Below are 17,596 nucleotides of genomic sequence, written 5' to 3'. Positions count from 1 at the left end.
GATCACAGGGAGAAAAGAGGAATACTCAGCTGTCATTGGGTGTCCACACACTGTACCACTTACTCACTTTCCCCGAATCCACTGTATCAGATTGTTAGGAGGGCAGAGAGGGGGAGTTCCCACTGTGGCTCAGCAGATTAAGAATCTGACTAGTATCCATGAGGATGGGGGTTTGATCCCTGGTCTTGCTCAGCGGGTGAAGGACCTGGCACTGCCGTGAGCCATGGTGTAGGTCACAGACTCAGATCCCAAGTTGCTGGGGCTGTGGTGTAGGCCGGCTGCTGCACCTCCGATTTAACCCCTAGCCTGGGAACTTCCATATGCTGCGGGCACAGGCCAAAAAAAAAAGAGGGCAGAAAGGGGAAACTGATATTCAGAAATTCACAGATCAGCTACAACTTTAAAGCGGATGTTCTAAGGGGGAGCCTCCCAGTATCCTGACCTTGACCTTGGCCTTGACCTTGAGGAAACCGTGGTCTTTTTCGACTCTGTCTTTCCCAACTGCTGAGCTTGGGCAAAGAAACCGCACATGTACAGCTCAGTCCCTTCAGGTCTCTCTTTTCAAAGAAGCTACACACATACTTTGATCTTTCAGAAAATAAAGCTCTACCCTTGGAGATGGGTGTCATGAGAACGGGGTGGGAAGCAGCCTGCAGGTCCTGATCTGGAGGTTCAGTTTGGGGGTAAGACACTATAAACCCCCAAAAGGGGCACATTACAAACCATGGCCTCCAATTCAGCATGGCTGAAAATAAAGCTCACGTTCTCATTTCCATCTGCCCGTCTCTTACATCTTATTCCTTAACTCACTGATATGTAAAAGGGGGGATGAGAGTGTCATGCATTTACAACCCTAAAGGTCAGAGAGGTGAAATGATTTGCCCAAAGTGCCAAGTTAGTGGTGAAACCAAATTTTCAAGAGAATTCTGCTTCCACAGTGCCACACTGGCTCATTAGCAATTTGAAATAGAAAAAAAAAAAAATGCAATTATACTACTAACCTGACAAACAAATTTGACATCTGGTGAGGATCTACTGAAGGGTTTCGGGAAAACATAGAAGTTAAAAGACTTTGTTATATACCTGGGGAAAATAAGATAAAAGGAGACTTAGGGGGTTACATTATGCCATGACCAAAGAATTCCCACCACTTGTTAAAACAACCTACTTTGAATCTGTGTGGTCATACTTAAAAGTGCAAAGGCCAAACTGAAACAGCAAAAAGTCCATGGAATGCTGGAAAAAGGGAGATAAAATATCTGTCAAAACAGTGCTGTATATTCTACGTCAGCAATAGTATTCTCAATCAGGTGGGCTTTCTGATGACTCAACTTGACTTTGGCAGAATACTATGATTAGAGCAGATTACAGATTATCTATCAGAAGCATTATTAATTTATACACATGTCTTCATACTTTTCCCAATGAAGCACCCGCCCACCAGAGTATCATATTAAGCCTATTTCCAAATTATTAACATAAACTCATCATATTTCCTGTAAATCAAATGCTGAAAATACTAAAACCTTCCCCAAAGTGTTTTCCAGCAAACAATTATTTTTGCTGTTGTTTTAAGTATCATGAAAATATCACTTCACAGCTGAGGCTGAGAGGTTAACGAGCAAGTTTAATGATTACACTTCTCTATAATTCAACATCATATGAAGGACCAACATGGGGGAAAAAAAATTTTTTTTCCAGCATATCCACTTACCTTTTTAAGCTTCTGATACCTTTCTTCTGGAGTATCAAAACCATTTGTTAATGCAGTGACTGAAGGTCCATCGCTGATTCCTAGATTTTAAGAAATACAAGTTCTTAGCTTGTTAACAAACACTAATGTAAAAACGTCAGTTGACTATTCAATAGCTCTATGACTTCATAACTTTTTTTTCTTTTCACAGACACACATGCAGCATATGGAAGTTCCCATGCTTGGGATCAAGTGAGAACTGCAGCTGCCAGCCTACACCACAGCCACAGCAATGCAGGATCCGAGCAGCATCTGCAACCTACACAGCCTGCAACAACACTGGATCCTTAACCCACTGAGCAAGGCCGGGGATCGAACCTGAATCTTCATGGATACTAGTCAGGTTCGTAACCCACTGAGCCACAATGGGAACTTTTTTTTTTTTTTGCTTTTTTAGGGCTACACCCATGGCATGTGGAGGTTTCCCAGGCTAGGGGTCAAATCGGAGCTATAGCTGCAGGCCTATGCCACAGCCACAGCAACACCAGATCCAAGCCGTGCCTATGACCTACACCACAGCTCACGGCAACACCGGATCCTTAACCTACTGATAGATGCCAAAGATCGAACCCACAGCCTCATGGCTCCCAGTCAGATTCGTTTCCGCTGTGCCACAATGGAAACTCCCCTCACAACGGGAACTTCTAATTTCATATCTTTATGAATTAAAATTAACTAGAATTGCTCCTTCACTTTTTCAAAATTAGCATTACTTTTACTGGCTACCAAGCCAAACTCTATAATAACAAATTTAGAGATGTGAGTGTTTCCATCTGAGAATGTACAGTTTCAATGACTAAAACAGATTTCAAATACAGAAAACCCTATAGAGACTTCACCAAAAAACTATTAGAGCTAATAAATGAATTTAGTAAGGCTGCAGGATACAAAATTGATATACAGAAATCTGTTGTATTTCTAGACACTAAGTAACAAACTATCAGAAAGAGAAACTAAGAAAACATTCCCAGTTACAACTGCATCAAAAAGAATAAAATATCAAGGAATAAATTTAACCAAGAAGGTGAAAGACCCGACTCTAAGACACTGATGAAAGAAACTGAAGACAACACAAATAAATAGAAAGACCACACTTATGAACTGGAAGAATAAATACATTAAAATGTCCATAGGGAGTTCCCACTGTGGCACAGTGGATTAAAAATCCAACTGCAGCAGCTTGGGTCACTGCAGAGGCTCAGATCTGATCCCTGGCCTGGCATGGTAGGTTAAAGGATCTGGTGTTGCCACAGCTGTGGCTTGAATCAATCCCTGGCCTGGGAACTTCCAAATGCTGTGGCCATTAAAAAAAAGAAAAAAAAAGTCCACGTTAACCAAAATAATTTACAGACTTAACACAATCCCTATCAAAATACCCACGGCTTTTTTTTTTTTTTTTTTGTATTTACAGGGCCACGGCCAAGGCATATGAAGGGTCCCAGGCTAGGGGTCAAATCGGAGCTGTAGCTGCCAGCTTACACCACAGCCACAGCAAGGCCTGATCTGAGCTGCATCTGTGATCTACACCATAGCTCACAGCAATGCCAGATCCCCAACCCACTGAGCGAGGCCAGGGATCAAACCCATGTTCTCATGGATACTAGTTGGGTTTGTTAGCATTGAGCCACAAAGGGAACTCCCCCATGGCATTTTTCACAGAACTAGAACCAACAATCCTCAAATGTGTATGGAACCACAAAAGACCGCAAATGAACAGCCAAAGCAATCCCGAGATACCACCTCACACCTGTCAGAATAGCTATTATCAAAAAGACAAGAAATAACAAGTGTTGGAAAGGATGTGAAGAAAAGAGAACCACTGTGCATCGTTGGTAGGAATGTCAATTTGTGCAGCCACTACAGAAAACGGTATAAAGATTCCTCACAATATTAAAAACACAGCTACCAAACGATCTAGCAATTCCACTTCAGGATATTTATCAAAAGAAAACAAAAATTACTTTTTCTTTTTTTTTTTTCTGCTTTTTAGGGCCACACCTGAAGTATATGGAATTTCCCAGGTTAGGGATCCAATCAGAGCTGTAGCTGCTGGCCTATGCCACAGCCACAGCAACTTGAGATCCAAGCTGCATCTGCAACTTACACCACAGCTCACGGCAACTCTGGATCCTTAACCCACTAAGCAGGCCAGGGATGGAACCCACGTCTTCATGGATACTAGTTGGGTTTATTACCATTGAGCCATGACAAGACCTCCTTTGGCTTCAATAATCTAACTCAAAAAGATATATGCATTCCTATGTCACTGCAGCATTATTTACAACAGCCACAATGGAAGCAACCTAAATGTTCAAGGATAGATGAATAGATAAAGAAGATGCAATATATATCTAAGGAAATATTACTCAGCCATAAAAAAGAATAAAATCTTGCCATTTGCAACAACATAGATGGACCTAGACAGCATTATGTTAAGTAAAACAAGTCAGACAAACACTCTATGCTTTCTTATTGATGAAGTCTAAAAAATGAAACAAAAGAAGTAAAACAAAGTGACTATAGATACAGAGAGTAAAGTGATAGTTACCAGAGGGGAAGGGGGTGAGTGGAAGGGCCAAAGAGGTGAAGGGGTTTAAGAGGTGCAAACTTTCAATTATAAAATAAATAAGCCGGAGTTCCTGTCGTGGCGCAGTGGTTAACGAATCCGACTAGGAACCATGAGGTTGTGGGTTCGGTCCCTGCCCTTGCTCAGTGGGTTGACGATCTGGCATTGCCGTGAGCTGTGGTGTAGGTTGCAGACACAGCTCGGATCCCGCGTTGCTGTGGCTCTGGCGTAGGCCAGTGGCTACAGCTCCGAATGGACCCCTAGCCTGGGAACCTCCATATGCCGCAGGAGCGACCCGAAAGAAATAGCAATAAGACAAAAAAAAAAAAAAAAAAAAAAAAAAAAGACAAAAATAAATAAATAAATAAATAAAAATAAAATAAATAAGCCACAGCATAGGGAATAAAGCAAATAGTGCTGTAATAACGTAGTTTATGGTAACAGATGGTAACTAGACTTATCGTGGTGGTTTTCCAAATGTATAAAAAATATTAAATCCTATGCTGTGCACCTGAAATTAATATATTATAGGTCAGTTATAATTCAGCAAAAAAAAATCCTAGGTTTCAAAACAATCGTGATTTATGAAAACAATTTCTATGATTGAATAAGCTTTGCTGCTTTCAAAAGTTTAATGCATAGCAGACATCAACAAATCCTGATGTGCATTATTGTTACAGTACAGTAATTGTATTTTAACTCTTGTTCAACTGTTTGGAGTAACATTCATACAACAAAAGTATATTCGAGGTCAAGAAATATTTATGGTGAAAATTCTTAGCTTTTCAGAGAATTGACTCCAAAGGGAAACTGTATGCTTAAAGCCAAAGATTAGGAGCTCCCATCGTGGCTCAGTGGTTAATGAATCCGACTAGGAACCATGAGGTTTCGCGTTCGATCCCTGGCCTTGCTTAGTGGGTTAAGGATCCGGTGTTGCCGTGAGCTGTAGTGTAGGTCGCAGACACAGCTCGGATCTGATGTTGCTGTGGCTGTGGTGTAGGTGGGCAGCTCCAGCTCCTATTAGACCCCTAGCCTGGGAACCTCCATATGCTGTGGGTGCGGCCCCAGAAAAAAATAAATACATAATAATACTAATAAATAAACCCTAAAAAAAAAAAAAAAAAAGCCACAGATTATCCCCAGCATGGATTTCTTTAAAAAGAGCTGACCTTTCTTAAACATGTAAAAATCTAACAGCAAAAGTGGGTATCTATACCAAAGAAGCCCACTGTTTGTAATGACTTAAATAATTTTTACTTTTTTATTATTTTTGTTTGTTTGTTTGTTTTTTAGGACTGCACCCCCAGCATATGGAAGTTCCCAGGCTAGGGGTTGAATCAGAGCTACAGCTGCTGGCCTACACCACAGTCACAGCAATGTGGGATCCAAGCCACGTCTGTGACCTACATCACAGTTCATGGCAACGTGGGCTCCTTAACCCACTAAGCAAGGCCCGGGATCAAACCCTCATCCTCATGGATCCTAGTCGGGTTCATTCACTGCTGAGCCATGAAGGGAACTCCCTTACTTCAATAATTTTTTAAATTTTTGGCCTTGCCAAAAAATGCATAAGTTTCTGGGCCAGGGATGAAATTCGAGTCACAGCAGAAAACTCCCTGACTTCAATAATTTTTTTTTATTTTTTGGCCTCGCCAAAAAAATGCATAAGTTCCCAGGCCAGGGATGGAATCCGAGTCACAGCAGCGACCCAAGCCGCTACAGTGACAAGAGCCGGATCTAACCTGCTGTGCCCTGAGAGAACTCCCTGACTGCTAGGATTTTAAAATTAGTCTTTGAGGAGTTCCCGACGTGGCGGCGCAGTGGTTAACGAATCCGACTAGGAACCATGAGGTTGCGGGTTCGACCCCTGCCCTTGCTCAGTGGGTCAAGGCTCCGGCGTTGCCGTGAGCTGTGGTGTAGGTTGCAGACGCAGCTCGGATCCCATGTTGCTGTGGCTCTGGCATAGGCCGGTGGCTACAGCTCCGATTGGACCCCTAGCTTGGGAACCTCCATATGCCGTGGGAGCGGCCCCAAAGAAATAGCAAAAAGACAAAAAAAATTAAAATAAAAAAATAAAATTAGTCTTTGATCCAAAAAAAAGAAAAAGAAAAAACCCCTGCAATTATAACCGTTAGTAAAGTATTAGACACACATGCACACCTGTGACAAGGCAGGCAATGAACACTCCCACTAATGCCTAGAGGAACACCCTCAATTCATCTGCCGAAGTCTGACCCTAAAGTCAGTCACAAAGGACAAGTATTGTATGATTCCACTTACAGGAAACACCTAGAGCAGTCAAATTCAGAGAGACAGAAACAGTGGTTACCAGAGGCAGAGGGGAGGGAGGAATTGGGAAGTATTGTTTAATGGGTAGAGTGTTTCAGTTCTGGAAGATGAAAAAGTTCTGGAGATGAAGTAGAGATGAATGCACAACAATGTGAATCACTTAATGCCAATGAGCTGTAAAACCACTTAAAAATGGTGAAAACGATGCATTTTATGTTATGTGTATTTCACCACCCACACACACAAAAGCCTGATCCTAATCCTCAAACTCTGCCCCAGGCACAGGTCCAACTGTTTCTAAACTGCACCAAAACCATAATCTCTATCTGCCACCCTTAGAGCTCCAACAATCACAAAACCAATCACCAACTCCACTGCACGTCTTCCATGCTTAAGAAACGTTCAAGAGGAAACGTGGAGACTCATGCGACTTGCCCAAGGCTACAAAGAGGGAGGAGCGGCCAGCAGACAGAAGTCAAGGGCAGGGAGGGCAGAAGGAAGCTTGGCTCTGCACTGCAAGATGCCAGCCTCAAGCTTGCAAGCAAGGGATACCTGAAAACTCCCCATCGATGGCGAAGAAGTCCGCCTCCTCTATGGCCTGGTACACTTTGTGGAGGTTACTCTTAAAATCTGCGGAGAAACCAAGAAGAGGCTCAGAACCGGTGGCCTGGCTTCCTGCCCACGGGCTACTTTGAGTAAGAGGAAAGGAAGGCCCAGGAGCTCCTAAGGCTCCTTGGGCTGGAGGACAAGTCCTTAAGGGGTGCACAGACCGGAAGGAAATAAGCCCCGAGGGGTGCACGAGTCTGAGAGGGACAAGGCCCTGGGGGATAGGGGTGCCCGGGGAAGGAGGACAACAAAACCGTCAGCGATGCAAGGGCCAGAGAGGAACAAGGCCCCAAGAGGTGCAAAAGGAGAGCAAACCCCTGAGGGGCTGCCTCTGCCCCAGGCCCCGCCAAGCACACCGGCCGTGGTCCGGCCTAGCAGGGCGGGTAAGGGGGCCCGCGGGGACCCTCGGGGAGGTGCACAGCGGACACGCACTGCTCCTGATTATCTCCATTCTGCAGAGTTGCCAGACCCTCGCCCCTCCCCGGCCCGCCTTGGCCGTTCCACTCGCAGAGTTCCGCTGCGACAGCGAAGGCAGCTGCGGCGGAGACCGCGGGGGCGACTTCCGGAAACAGCGCGCGCCGGCGCGCGTCACGTGCGTCTGCGTCATGGCGGGGGCGGGGCCAAGGCTGGGTTCCTTTCCCTCGTACCAGGGACACAGGAGGGGCGTGGCCATCGCGGTCATCCAAGGTGCCGTCTACTTGTGAGGACCGGACTTGGACCATTCCCTTTGGCAGAGTGGTTGACCTGACATCCAGTTGATGAGCAGATATTTCCGCAGTCCTGTTTTATGCGCGGCACCCTGAAAGGAGTGGGAATACTGTGATGAATGGAAAAAACAAGGTCCCCACCCAATTTAACTTGCAGGAAGAAGGGAAAGTCAGGCAGGACTCAAACTTGCCGCTTGGAAACACGAAGATCCCTGTGAAGAGAAAAAGCAGGGTGCTGCAAAGTTACGTACAGAGGTGACGCGGAAAGCAAAGCTGAGGCCTGTACTGACTGCACTAGCCCCGGGAATACTACCGCTAGCAAAACAGATGAGGTCTTGCCTAACGGAGTTTTATGTGGGTTTGAGGTTTGGCGTTGTTTCCCAGAGCCTACAACACTGCTGACACGTGTAGGTGTTCAGTAAACATAGGTGGAGGGGATGACTTCATCTTGGCCTTTCGCAAAAGCTTACTTCATAAAGTCGGTTAGACCTTTTAAAGTTTAGTTCTCCCATTTATTACATCTGGAGCTATTCAGCCTTACTCATCCTCGATTTCTTCATCCTCTAAAAAGGGTCAAGGATCAGTGGTGATATGTATGTGAAGTGTAAAGCACTATATAGACAGAGGTAAGATACAATTAGGGTTCTGACTTGCTGTCACAATTCCTGCATTCACACCTTACATTTGAGAGAAAGAATGAGTATGAACCACTTGTGCTTTTTGAAGAGAACCGTTTTCCTCCAAAAGGACATATTAAGTATCCTAAAGAACAAGACTCTGGCCATGTTTTCCCCACCAGGTGACGCAAGTCGATCTTCCCCTCCTCACCAAAGGAAATTTGTGTATAGTTAATTACACCCACTATTCTGACTATGAACAGCAGAGAGTAAATGAATTAGAGAGTTCAGATGGAATGGGAAGGTGAAAAAACAATATGACAAATAGTCTAGCCTCAAACTTGAAATGTTTCTCTTGGGTGTGGAAAAAAGGGAACACTCCTACACTGTTGCTGGGACTGTAAATTGGTGCAGCCACTAAAAAACAGTATGGAGATTCCTCAAAATACTAAAAACAGAGTTGCCATATGACCCAGAAATCCTGAACATATACCCAGACAAAACTGTAATTCAAAAAGACACTATTGCACTGCAGCACTCCTTACAATAGCCAAGACATGGAAACAACCTGAATGTCCATCCACAGATGAATGGATAAAGAAGACGTGGGATGGAGATGCAATGGAATACTACTCCACTGCTAAAAGAAAAAAAAGAAAAAGAATGAAATAATGCCATCTGCAGCAATATGGATGGACCTAGAGATTATCATACTAAGCAAAGTCAGAGAGAGGAAGACAAATACCATATGATATCACATCCACATACAATGTGGAATCTCATATAACACAAGTTAAATATCTACAACACAAGAATAGACTTAACAGATATAGAGAACAGATTTGTGGTTGCCAAGTGTGGGGGAGGGTAGGAGTGGGAGTTTGGGATTCAAAGAGGCAAACTATTATATATAGGATGGATAGACACGGTCCTACTGTATAACACAGGGAACTATATTCAAGAGCCTGTGATAAACCGTAATGGAAAAGAATATGAAAAAGAATATAGATATATATGTATAGCTGAGTCACTTTGCTGTACAACAGAAATTAACACAATGTTGTAAATTAATTAATTTTTTCTTTTTCGGCCACCCCACAGCATGTGGAGTTCCTGGGCCAGGGATCAAATCTAAGCCACAGTTGTGATCTAAGCTGCAGCTGCAACAATGCCAGATACTTAACCCACTGCCAGGCTGGGGATGGAACCTGCTCCCAAACACCAACAATCCAATTGCATCACAGTGGGAACTCCTAAATTTTTTTTTTCTTTTTAGGGCCGTACCTGTGGCATATGGAAGTTCCCAGGCTAGGTGTCAAATCAGAGCTGCAACTGCCGACCTATGCCACAGCCACAGGCACATGGAATCCAAACCATGTCTGTGACCTTCACCACAGCTCACAGCAACACTGGATCCTCGAACCACTCACTGAGAGAGGCCAGGGATCGAACCCGTGTCCTCATGGATACTAGTCAGATTCATTTCCACTGAGCCACAACAGGAACTCCCAGGACTGCTCAAAATTTTTTTTAAATAAAAGAAATAACTCTGCCTTCTGGCATCAGCTTTAGAAGTCCTAGATGGAGAAGTTCCTGTTGTGGCACAGCAGAAATGAATCCGACTAGGAACCATGAAGTTGCAGGTTCGATCCCTGGCCTCGCTCAGTGGGTTAAGGATCCAGCATTGCCGTGAGCTGTGGTGTAGGTCACATACAAGGTTCGAATCTGGGGTTGGTGTGGCTGTGGTGTAGGCCAGCAGCTACAGCTCCAGTTAGATCCCTAGCCTGGAAACCTCCATATGCCTCAGGTGTGGCCCTAAAAAGACAAAAAACAAACAAACAAAAAAAATTAACTCAAAATAAATCAAACATCTATGTCAGAGCTAAATGTTTCGGGGATTTGGATTTCACAATGTTTTTTTTGGTGATGACATCAAAAGCAAAAGCAACAAAAGAAAAAACTGATTAACTATGTTAAAGTTAAAAACTTTTGTGCATCAAAGGAAACTATCAACAAGGTGAAAAGGTCACCCACAAAATGGGAGAAGATATTTGCAAATCATATATCTGATAAAGGGTTAAAATCCATAAAGAACTCCTAGGAGTTCCCATTGTGGCTCAGTGGTAACAAACCCAACTAATATCCAGGAGGCTGTGGATTCAATCCTGCCTTGCTGTGGCTGTCTTCTAGGCTGGCAGCTACAACTCTGATTCAGCTGCTAGCCTGGGAACTTCCATATGCTGCAGGTGCGGCCCTAAAAAGACAAAAAACCAAAACCCTCTTACAACTCAAAATGGATCCAATTTAAAAATGGACAAAGGGGAGTTCTCGTCATGGTGCAGCAGAAACGAATTTGACTAGGAACCATGAGGTTTTGGCCTCAATCCCTGGCCTCACTCAGTGGGTTAAGGATCTTGCATTGCCATGAGCTATGATGCAGGTCACAGACGTGGCTCGGATCTGGGCTCTGGCGAAGGCTGGCACAACAGCTCCAATTAGACGCCTAGCCTGGGAAACTCCATATGCTGTGGGTGCGGCCCTAAAAAGACAAAAGACAAAAAGACAAAAAAAAAAAGGACAAAGGGAAGGGGAGTGCCTGATATGGTGCAGTGGGTTAAAGATCTGGCCTAGAAACTTCCATATGCTGCAGGGGCAGTCAAAAAAAGGAACACAAACAAACCACAATGAGAAATTGGGGTGAGAAATTGGAACTTTGTACATGTACTGCTGGTAGGAATGTAAAATGGTACAGCATGGAAAACAGCATGGTGCGTCTTCAAAAATTAAAAGTAGAACTATCATATAATGCAGCAATTCCACTTCTGGTCAAACACCCAAAATAATCGAAAGTAGGGTTTTGAACAGATATTTGTACATCCATGTTCACAGAAACATAAATCACAATAGCCAAAAAATGGAAACCTAAGTATCCATCATCAAATGAGTGGATAAACAAAATGTCATATAAACAGTGGGTTATTATTCTTGCCTTTAAATGAAAGGGAATTCATTGTCACTGCAATGGCTTGGGTGGTTGCTGTAGCACAGGTTCTATCCCTGGCTCCAGAGTGGCAAAAAAAAAAAAAAAAGGAATGCTTAAACATCAATAAATAAATAAAATGGAGGAAAATTCTGACACATGCTACAAAGCAGATGAACCTGGAGAATGTTATCCTAAGTGAAATAAACAAGTCACAACAAGACAGACACTGTATGACTCCACTAACATGTGGTACCCAGAGTCAAATTCATAGACAGAAAGTAGAATGGTGGTTACCAGAGGCTGGGGAATGAACTATTGGAAATTGTTGAATGGGCATGGACTGTCAGTTTGAGAATATAAAAAAGCCATAAAGATGAATGGTGGTGATAATAGCACAATGTGGATATACTTAGTGCCACTGAGCCGCACACTTAAAAAACGGTTAAAATTGTAAACTGTTATGTAACTTTCACCACAATTAAAAAAAAAAAAAAACATGCTGATACCTATTGCCACATGATCCTCCAGAAAATGAGTTCATATACTCCTGGCACTAGCACAGACCATCAAACGCCAATTTTTTTACTCTTTGCTCATCTGATTGATAGAAAACAAAGTAGCATCCAAAATGATTAATAACAGTCTCCGGGCCAGCAATTTAAAACAGATAATCTGCATGAATTCTTAACGGATCAAGACGCTAAGAGGAAAAAAAAAATGTCATTTTAATTCTGATTCTTCTTTAGTGGAACTTAGAATTTTTTTGCATAAAACGTAAAGGCGAAAAAAACTGTAGCGTGTGCAGTACAGTCTTGTAACATTACTTTAATTCCGGACAAAGGTGTTTCTCGCAGATACAGAAACACCCTCCCTGGAGGAGAAGATAGACACAGCAGCCTCACCTTCTGGGTGTAACGCCCTGGCTCAAGGTCTGTCCACTCGAGAGGAAGGGGCGGGGGCCGGCGGTAGTACGCCTGCGCGGAGCTCCCCGGCCTGGGAGTGGCCGCTCTAGGCAGCGGGGAGGGCGCAGGGTTAAGGGAGTTTGGAGACCGGCGCGGCCTCTCCTCTATGGTCGTGGGCCGGGGGCACCCTCCTCCGCAGGCAAACCTAGGTTACCTCCGGAAGTGAAGCCGCAACCTCTCCCTCCGCTTCCGCGGGGATCCTGGCAGGGGGCGACAGCAGGGACGGCTCCGGGATGAGCTCGGCGGTAAGCAGCTGGCGTGGCAGAGGATGGCGAGCGGGCGCCTCGCCTCGGTCTTGATTTGGGGGCGGGGTGTGAAGAGCGGACATAGAGGACCTTTCCTCCTTCCAGGCCCAGGTCCTGAGCAGCCGCAGACCTGGCTTTAGGGCGCTGACCCCCCATTTGGCCAACTTCTCCATCCCTTCTCAAAAGCCCCACCTCCGCTCAGTCTCTCCCTGGCCTTCGCCTTTCTCTCCAGGGTCGGAGTCAGAGCCCGTAGTTCCAGGATCTCCCCCAGGCGAAAGGGAGGGGGCTTCGCTTTCATGCATCTGGGAGAGGGAGACAACCTGGCGCCCACCCCAGGAGCGCGGGCTGCGGCTTGCGACAGCGAGTGCAAAATTGACCAGGTTCCTGATAGAGCCAGGCTGGCCTTCAGGTCTTAAGTGGCTGGGCACTTTCCTGCCCCAGGGCTGAATGATTGCTCGCGTTTTAAAAGGAGGCAGAAAAAGGAGAAAGTGAAACAACCCCAGAATCACACCCTCAGCTCTTTTGATTCTGAATTTATGGCTCGGAAATCTGGATTTATGCAAAAGAAAGTTCTTTAAAAAAAAAAAGGCAAAAGATATCAGGCGCTGTCTAACTGGGGATCTTTGGCGGGGCGAGAGGCGGGTGCCCCCAACTTTGGTAGAACAGAGAAAGACCCCCCGGTTGCTTTCACGCACTCACAGTCCCGTTGGGTCCTCCCCGCCGAAGCTCATTGGTCGGTCCTTAGGAAGCGGTCTTGATGTCACGATCTAAACGGCCAATAGGAAGGAGCTTTGCTCCTTCCCCCGCGGACAGCGCAAGCTGGCTGGCAGAGTGCACGTGTGGGTTGGGTTGTTTTATTTGTTCTTGTCACAGCGGTCTGTAAACAAGCCAGCCTAGGGATATACAGACCGATATGGTGCGTTTCTGTGCATATCTCCATAAATTTGATGGAAAATTTGTGCTTCTACAGGGCAGTTCTGCCTTTTTTTTTTATTAAGCCCCATCATTTGGCAGTGGACTACCTACACAGCTGGCACTCAGTAAATACCGCTATTAATAATTCTATTAATAATACCAAGCAACCACGCAGGAGATCCTTTTTGAATATCTGCAAGTTTGTCATTTAGGCCTCCTTCAAAGGCGATGTTACTATTCTGAACTTATAAATGGGAAATAGACTCAGGGAAGATAAATGTGATCTGGTTTGGAACCCAGGTCTGTCTCACTCTTAAGACCAGAATGTTTCAACCATACAAGCCTCTGCAGGGAGATTTTAGTCTAGGAGATAAGAACATGCACAAATAAAAGTTAGGCTAAGACATAGAGACCGGAAGGGTTAATTTGGGGTATAAGAGGAATGAGTCATTAAAGACTTTCAAGTGACAGTTAATTTGAGTCGTGTCAGTTGGACATTTGATGCAGGACTGGTGTGGCGGGAGCTATGTTACCCATGGAGGGAACAGTGTGATATGAAAAATGCCCAAGGAGCAGGAATTAATAGGTGGGACTAGAGTGTAATGTTTGAGTAGGTGTGTGGTAGGGACTACGTAGGATAATCGTAACAGCCAACTTATTTCGCAACTGTGCACTATTCTGAGTGCTGTGCATGCATGTCATACAGCCAACAACCCTGTCAGGTAGTATTTCCATCCCCATTTTACAGATGAGGAAACTGAGGCACAGAGGGGTTAAGTGATTTGTCTGAGGTCACACAACTTATAATTGAAGGTGTTGGGATTTGAACTCAGTCCTTCTGGCTCCAGAGTTTGTGCTCTTCATTAAAAAGCTCTATGGAGTTTTCTTGTGGTGCAGTGGGTTAAGGATTTGGCATTCTCACAGCAGCAGCTGGGATTGCTGCTGTGGTGCAGGTTTGATCCCTGGCCAAGTGCAGTGGGTTAAGGATGGCTTAGGTCACAGCTGTAGCTTGGATTTGATCCCTGGCCCAAGAACTTCTATGTGCCAAGGGCGTGGCCAAAAAGGGAAGGAAAAGTTATGTTGTTTGCAGCCAGTCATAAAGATTCTTAAATGATAAACGTAATGACCATAGGTTTTATATTCTCATTGTTGAGAAGGTTTTGAGCAAAGGAAGGGCTTGATCAGAATTTTGCTCCAGGATGATGTTTCAAGCAGTGGAGAGGACTGAAGAAGAAATGAGGTCAGGAGTGTTATTTAAACTTGATTTTGTTAAAATCTCACCCATCCCTTGTCTGAAACATATACTCAGCATGTAAGTGTTTCTTTTTACATAACAGCTCTCCACTTCCCAGGCTTCCATGTACCCAAGAATATTCTAAGAGGCTTGTTTAAAATGAACATTCCTCGACCTCTCTCCCAAGTATCCTTACTGGAGTTCACCAAATTTCCCAGGTGATTCCAAAGGAGGTTCTAAGAAATTTCTGTGACAGAAGCCAGATATCTGTGGATTTGATTTTCAGCTACAAATATCTAGAACCCAGCTTTGTGCCAGTTACTCTCCAGTCCAATGATAGAATTCTCCGGCTTGGTTCCTGACCTTAAGATCAGAGTCAGGTTGGAGAGGCAGAGCCTCCTCGAACAGTCGTGTGCAAAACCTGAAAAGGCGTCATTCATTTATAGGGTGTGAATCAGAGGGGGACAGTTTAAAAACCGAGAGCGGAGGTGTGGGTTACCAGTAACCACCAGCAGTGTTTGATTACTTTCTGAGTTACTGGAACATCTACAGTGTTTAATACAAGATAGGTCGTTGAAAACATGCTACAGAATAGACCCGAAAGAGGAGAGAATAGAATAGACCCGACAGAGGAGAGAGCCAGGACACCCTTCGCAGTGTAGGCTTATCTTGCCCAACACCAGTCACAGGCAGTAAATCACCCCACCTCCGAGTTCAGGCAGTTCAGGCAGCGAGTCAGGCTCCCTTTGCCCTAGTGATTTCTGACCCTGGCTCAAAAACAAATCTGTCCACGTGGAGCTGGAACAACACCATTTCATACAGTAAGAGCCTAGAAACACTTATGTTAATGAAAGCCAGTTTCCACCACCTGCAGGAAGTACTCGTAAGGTTCTCTCTTTATTGCCATTTCCGACCCTTGGCCGGCTTACATCCGGACACATTTCTTTTATCTCATAATCACTACAAACGGGTGGCCGCTCTTTGGACATTTATGGTCAGTGGTGTTCTGCCAGGGTTTATAGGCATGTCCCCAGGAGTGGACTTGGGGTATTAGAAATAGGGACTTACCCAGTCACCCTCACCCCTGTTGCTCTCGTGAACGTTTCTGCTTGTTTATTTCATCGGAGGAACAGCCTGCTCACCCTCACGGCCACAAGCTGGAGTTCCTGCTTCAGCCTACAGTGATGTCAGATTCTAGTTTAGATTTCTCAGCGTCATGGCAGCAGCTCTGTGATGTGGCCAAGACCAGCGTAGTGTCACAGGTCTATCCGACTATGATTTAAAACCCAACTCTGGGAGTTCCCATCATGGCGCAGCAGAAACAAATCCAACCAGTATCCTTGAAGATGTGGGGTCGATCCCTGGCCTCGCTCAGTGGGTCAGGGATCCAGCATTGCCATGAGCTGTGGCGTAGGTTGCAGACATGGCTGAGATCCCTCGTGGCTGTGGCTGTGGTTCCGATTGGACCCCTAGCCTGCCACGAGTACAGCCCTAAAAACCAACCAAACAAACAAACAAAAAACCCAACTCTGTCCTATACTAAGTAGGCCTCCACGGTCTCATCTGTAAAATGGAGATGATAGTGATAATTATCCCATGGGGTTGTCGTGGCGCTCACATGGTCTAAGGGCTCAGTAAGTATTAGCCATTGTCCTTCTCTGTTGTCAGGTAACATGTCATGAGAAGAAAGAGCCTCCCTAGAGACCCATCTAAAGCCAAAACCTTTTTATTCTGCAGCAGACATCTCTTCTCAGAATTGATTGAGATTATGTGTTTCAGGCTGGAATCCCCAAAAATTAGCTCTTTAGAGGATCATTCCTAAAATGTTAGCTACGTATTGCAGTCACAGTCAGTGTTTTGTGGAGTAAAAAAGTAGAACCATAATTACATACCACTGAACCAAGCAGCCTGATCATTACGTTTCCTGAAGAATTAGCCGTCACCACGTGGAATCTTTATAAGCTAAGCTATAAAACTTCCTAAACTCAGAGTTAATGTGGTCTTCTTTGATAAACTCAGTAAAAATTATTGTATTAATTGATTTTCTTGAATGTTAGTTGAGCGACTAAAGAATGAAACCGTTCACAGCAGTGTTCGCACCACCTCCTGGATAGTAGCCCTCTCAGTATATCCACAGACGAGTGCTTGACCAGGCACACTGACAGCGTTCCTTCCAAGAATGTAATCGCCAGTTCATTCTAGGGTCTTTAGTTATGTAGAATTATTGGGACATTATATGTATCTCAACCCCCCCCCTTTTTTTTAAAGATTTTTATTTATTTTCTTTTAGGTGTACGGTGATATCTTTTTAAAATTTTTTAAAATTATACTTGGTTTACAGTGTTCTGTCAATTTCTCCTATACAGCCAGATGACCCAGTTACACATATGTATACATTCTTTTTCTCACATTATCATCCATCATGTTCTATCCCAAGTGATTAGATACAACTCCCTGTGCTGTAGCAGAATTTTTTTTTTTTTTAAGATTTTTAGATGAAGGTTTTTAGACTATGTCATGTCAGTTGGGTATTTCTCTGGGGGAACATAGCTAGGGCCTTGGTGATAGATGTCTTGTAACTGCCTGAGTCATCAGAGACCGTGATCATTCTTTCCTGGCAGTTGTGCCAGCAGACCGAGCCCATGAACACTGTAGAAAAAGGTCAGTTGTACATTTGCTCCCATGTGTATGTTCATGTCATGTTTCACATATTACATAT

The 17,596-nt window shown here is 44.4% G+C and overlaps 2 protein-coding genes across 7 annotated transcripts in view; one reads left to right on the top strand and one right to left on the bottom strand.

Annotated features, from left to right (window-relative positions):
• PARN (poly(A)-specific ribonuclease) overlaps positions 1-12,499 on the bottom strand; it is a 189,568-nt gene extending 177,069 nt beyond the window's left edge. Inside the window, exons 1-6 of one of the 3 annotated variants that reach the window (XM_047780458.1) lie at positions 12,424-12,499; positions 7,862-8,013; positions 7,161-7,238; positions 1,715-1,794; positions 1,169-1,236; positions 1,002-1,083 (exon numbers count right to left, since the gene is read on the bottom strand). In XM_047780458.1, coding sequence (XP_047636414.1) covers positions 1,002-1,083; positions 1,169-1,230 — 144 coding nt within the window. In that variant the 5' untranslated portion in view covers positions 1,231-1,236; positions 1,715-1,794; positions 7,161-7,238; positions 7,862-8,013; positions 12,424-12,499. Of the gene's footprint in view, positions 1-1,001; positions 1,084-1,168; positions 1,237-1,714; positions 1,795-7,160; positions 7,239-7,646; positions 7,802-7,861; positions 8,014-12,423 lie in introns of those variants that run through there. The other 2 variants (XM_047780459.1, XM_047780457.1) reach the window with 2 other exon arrangements.
• Positions 12,500-12,503: 4 nt separating this feature from the next.
• The window catches only part of BFAR (bifunctional apoptosis regulator), a 31,943-nt gene continuing 26,850 nt past the window's right edge, over positions 12,504-17,596 (top strand). For all 4 annotated transcript variants that reach the window (XM_047780464.1, XM_047780461.1, XM_047780463.1 and 1 more), the window contains exon 1: positions 12,504-12,728. The gene's annotated coding sequence lies outside the window, so the exon portion shown is untranslated. The remainder of the gene's footprint in view (positions 12,729-17,596) is intronic.

The sequence above is a fragment of the Phacochoerus africanus genome, chromosome 5 (assembly GCF_016906955.1).
Source record: "Phacochoerus africanus isolate WHEZ1 chromosome 5, ROS_Pafr_v1, whole genome shotgun sequence".
NCBI lineage: Eukaryota > Metazoa > Chordata > Mammalia > Artiodactyla > Suidae > Phacochoerus > Phacochoerus africanus.
The sequence above is the reverse complement of the archived record's forward strand: the minus strand, read 5'-3'. Positions and strand labels throughout refer to the sequence as shown.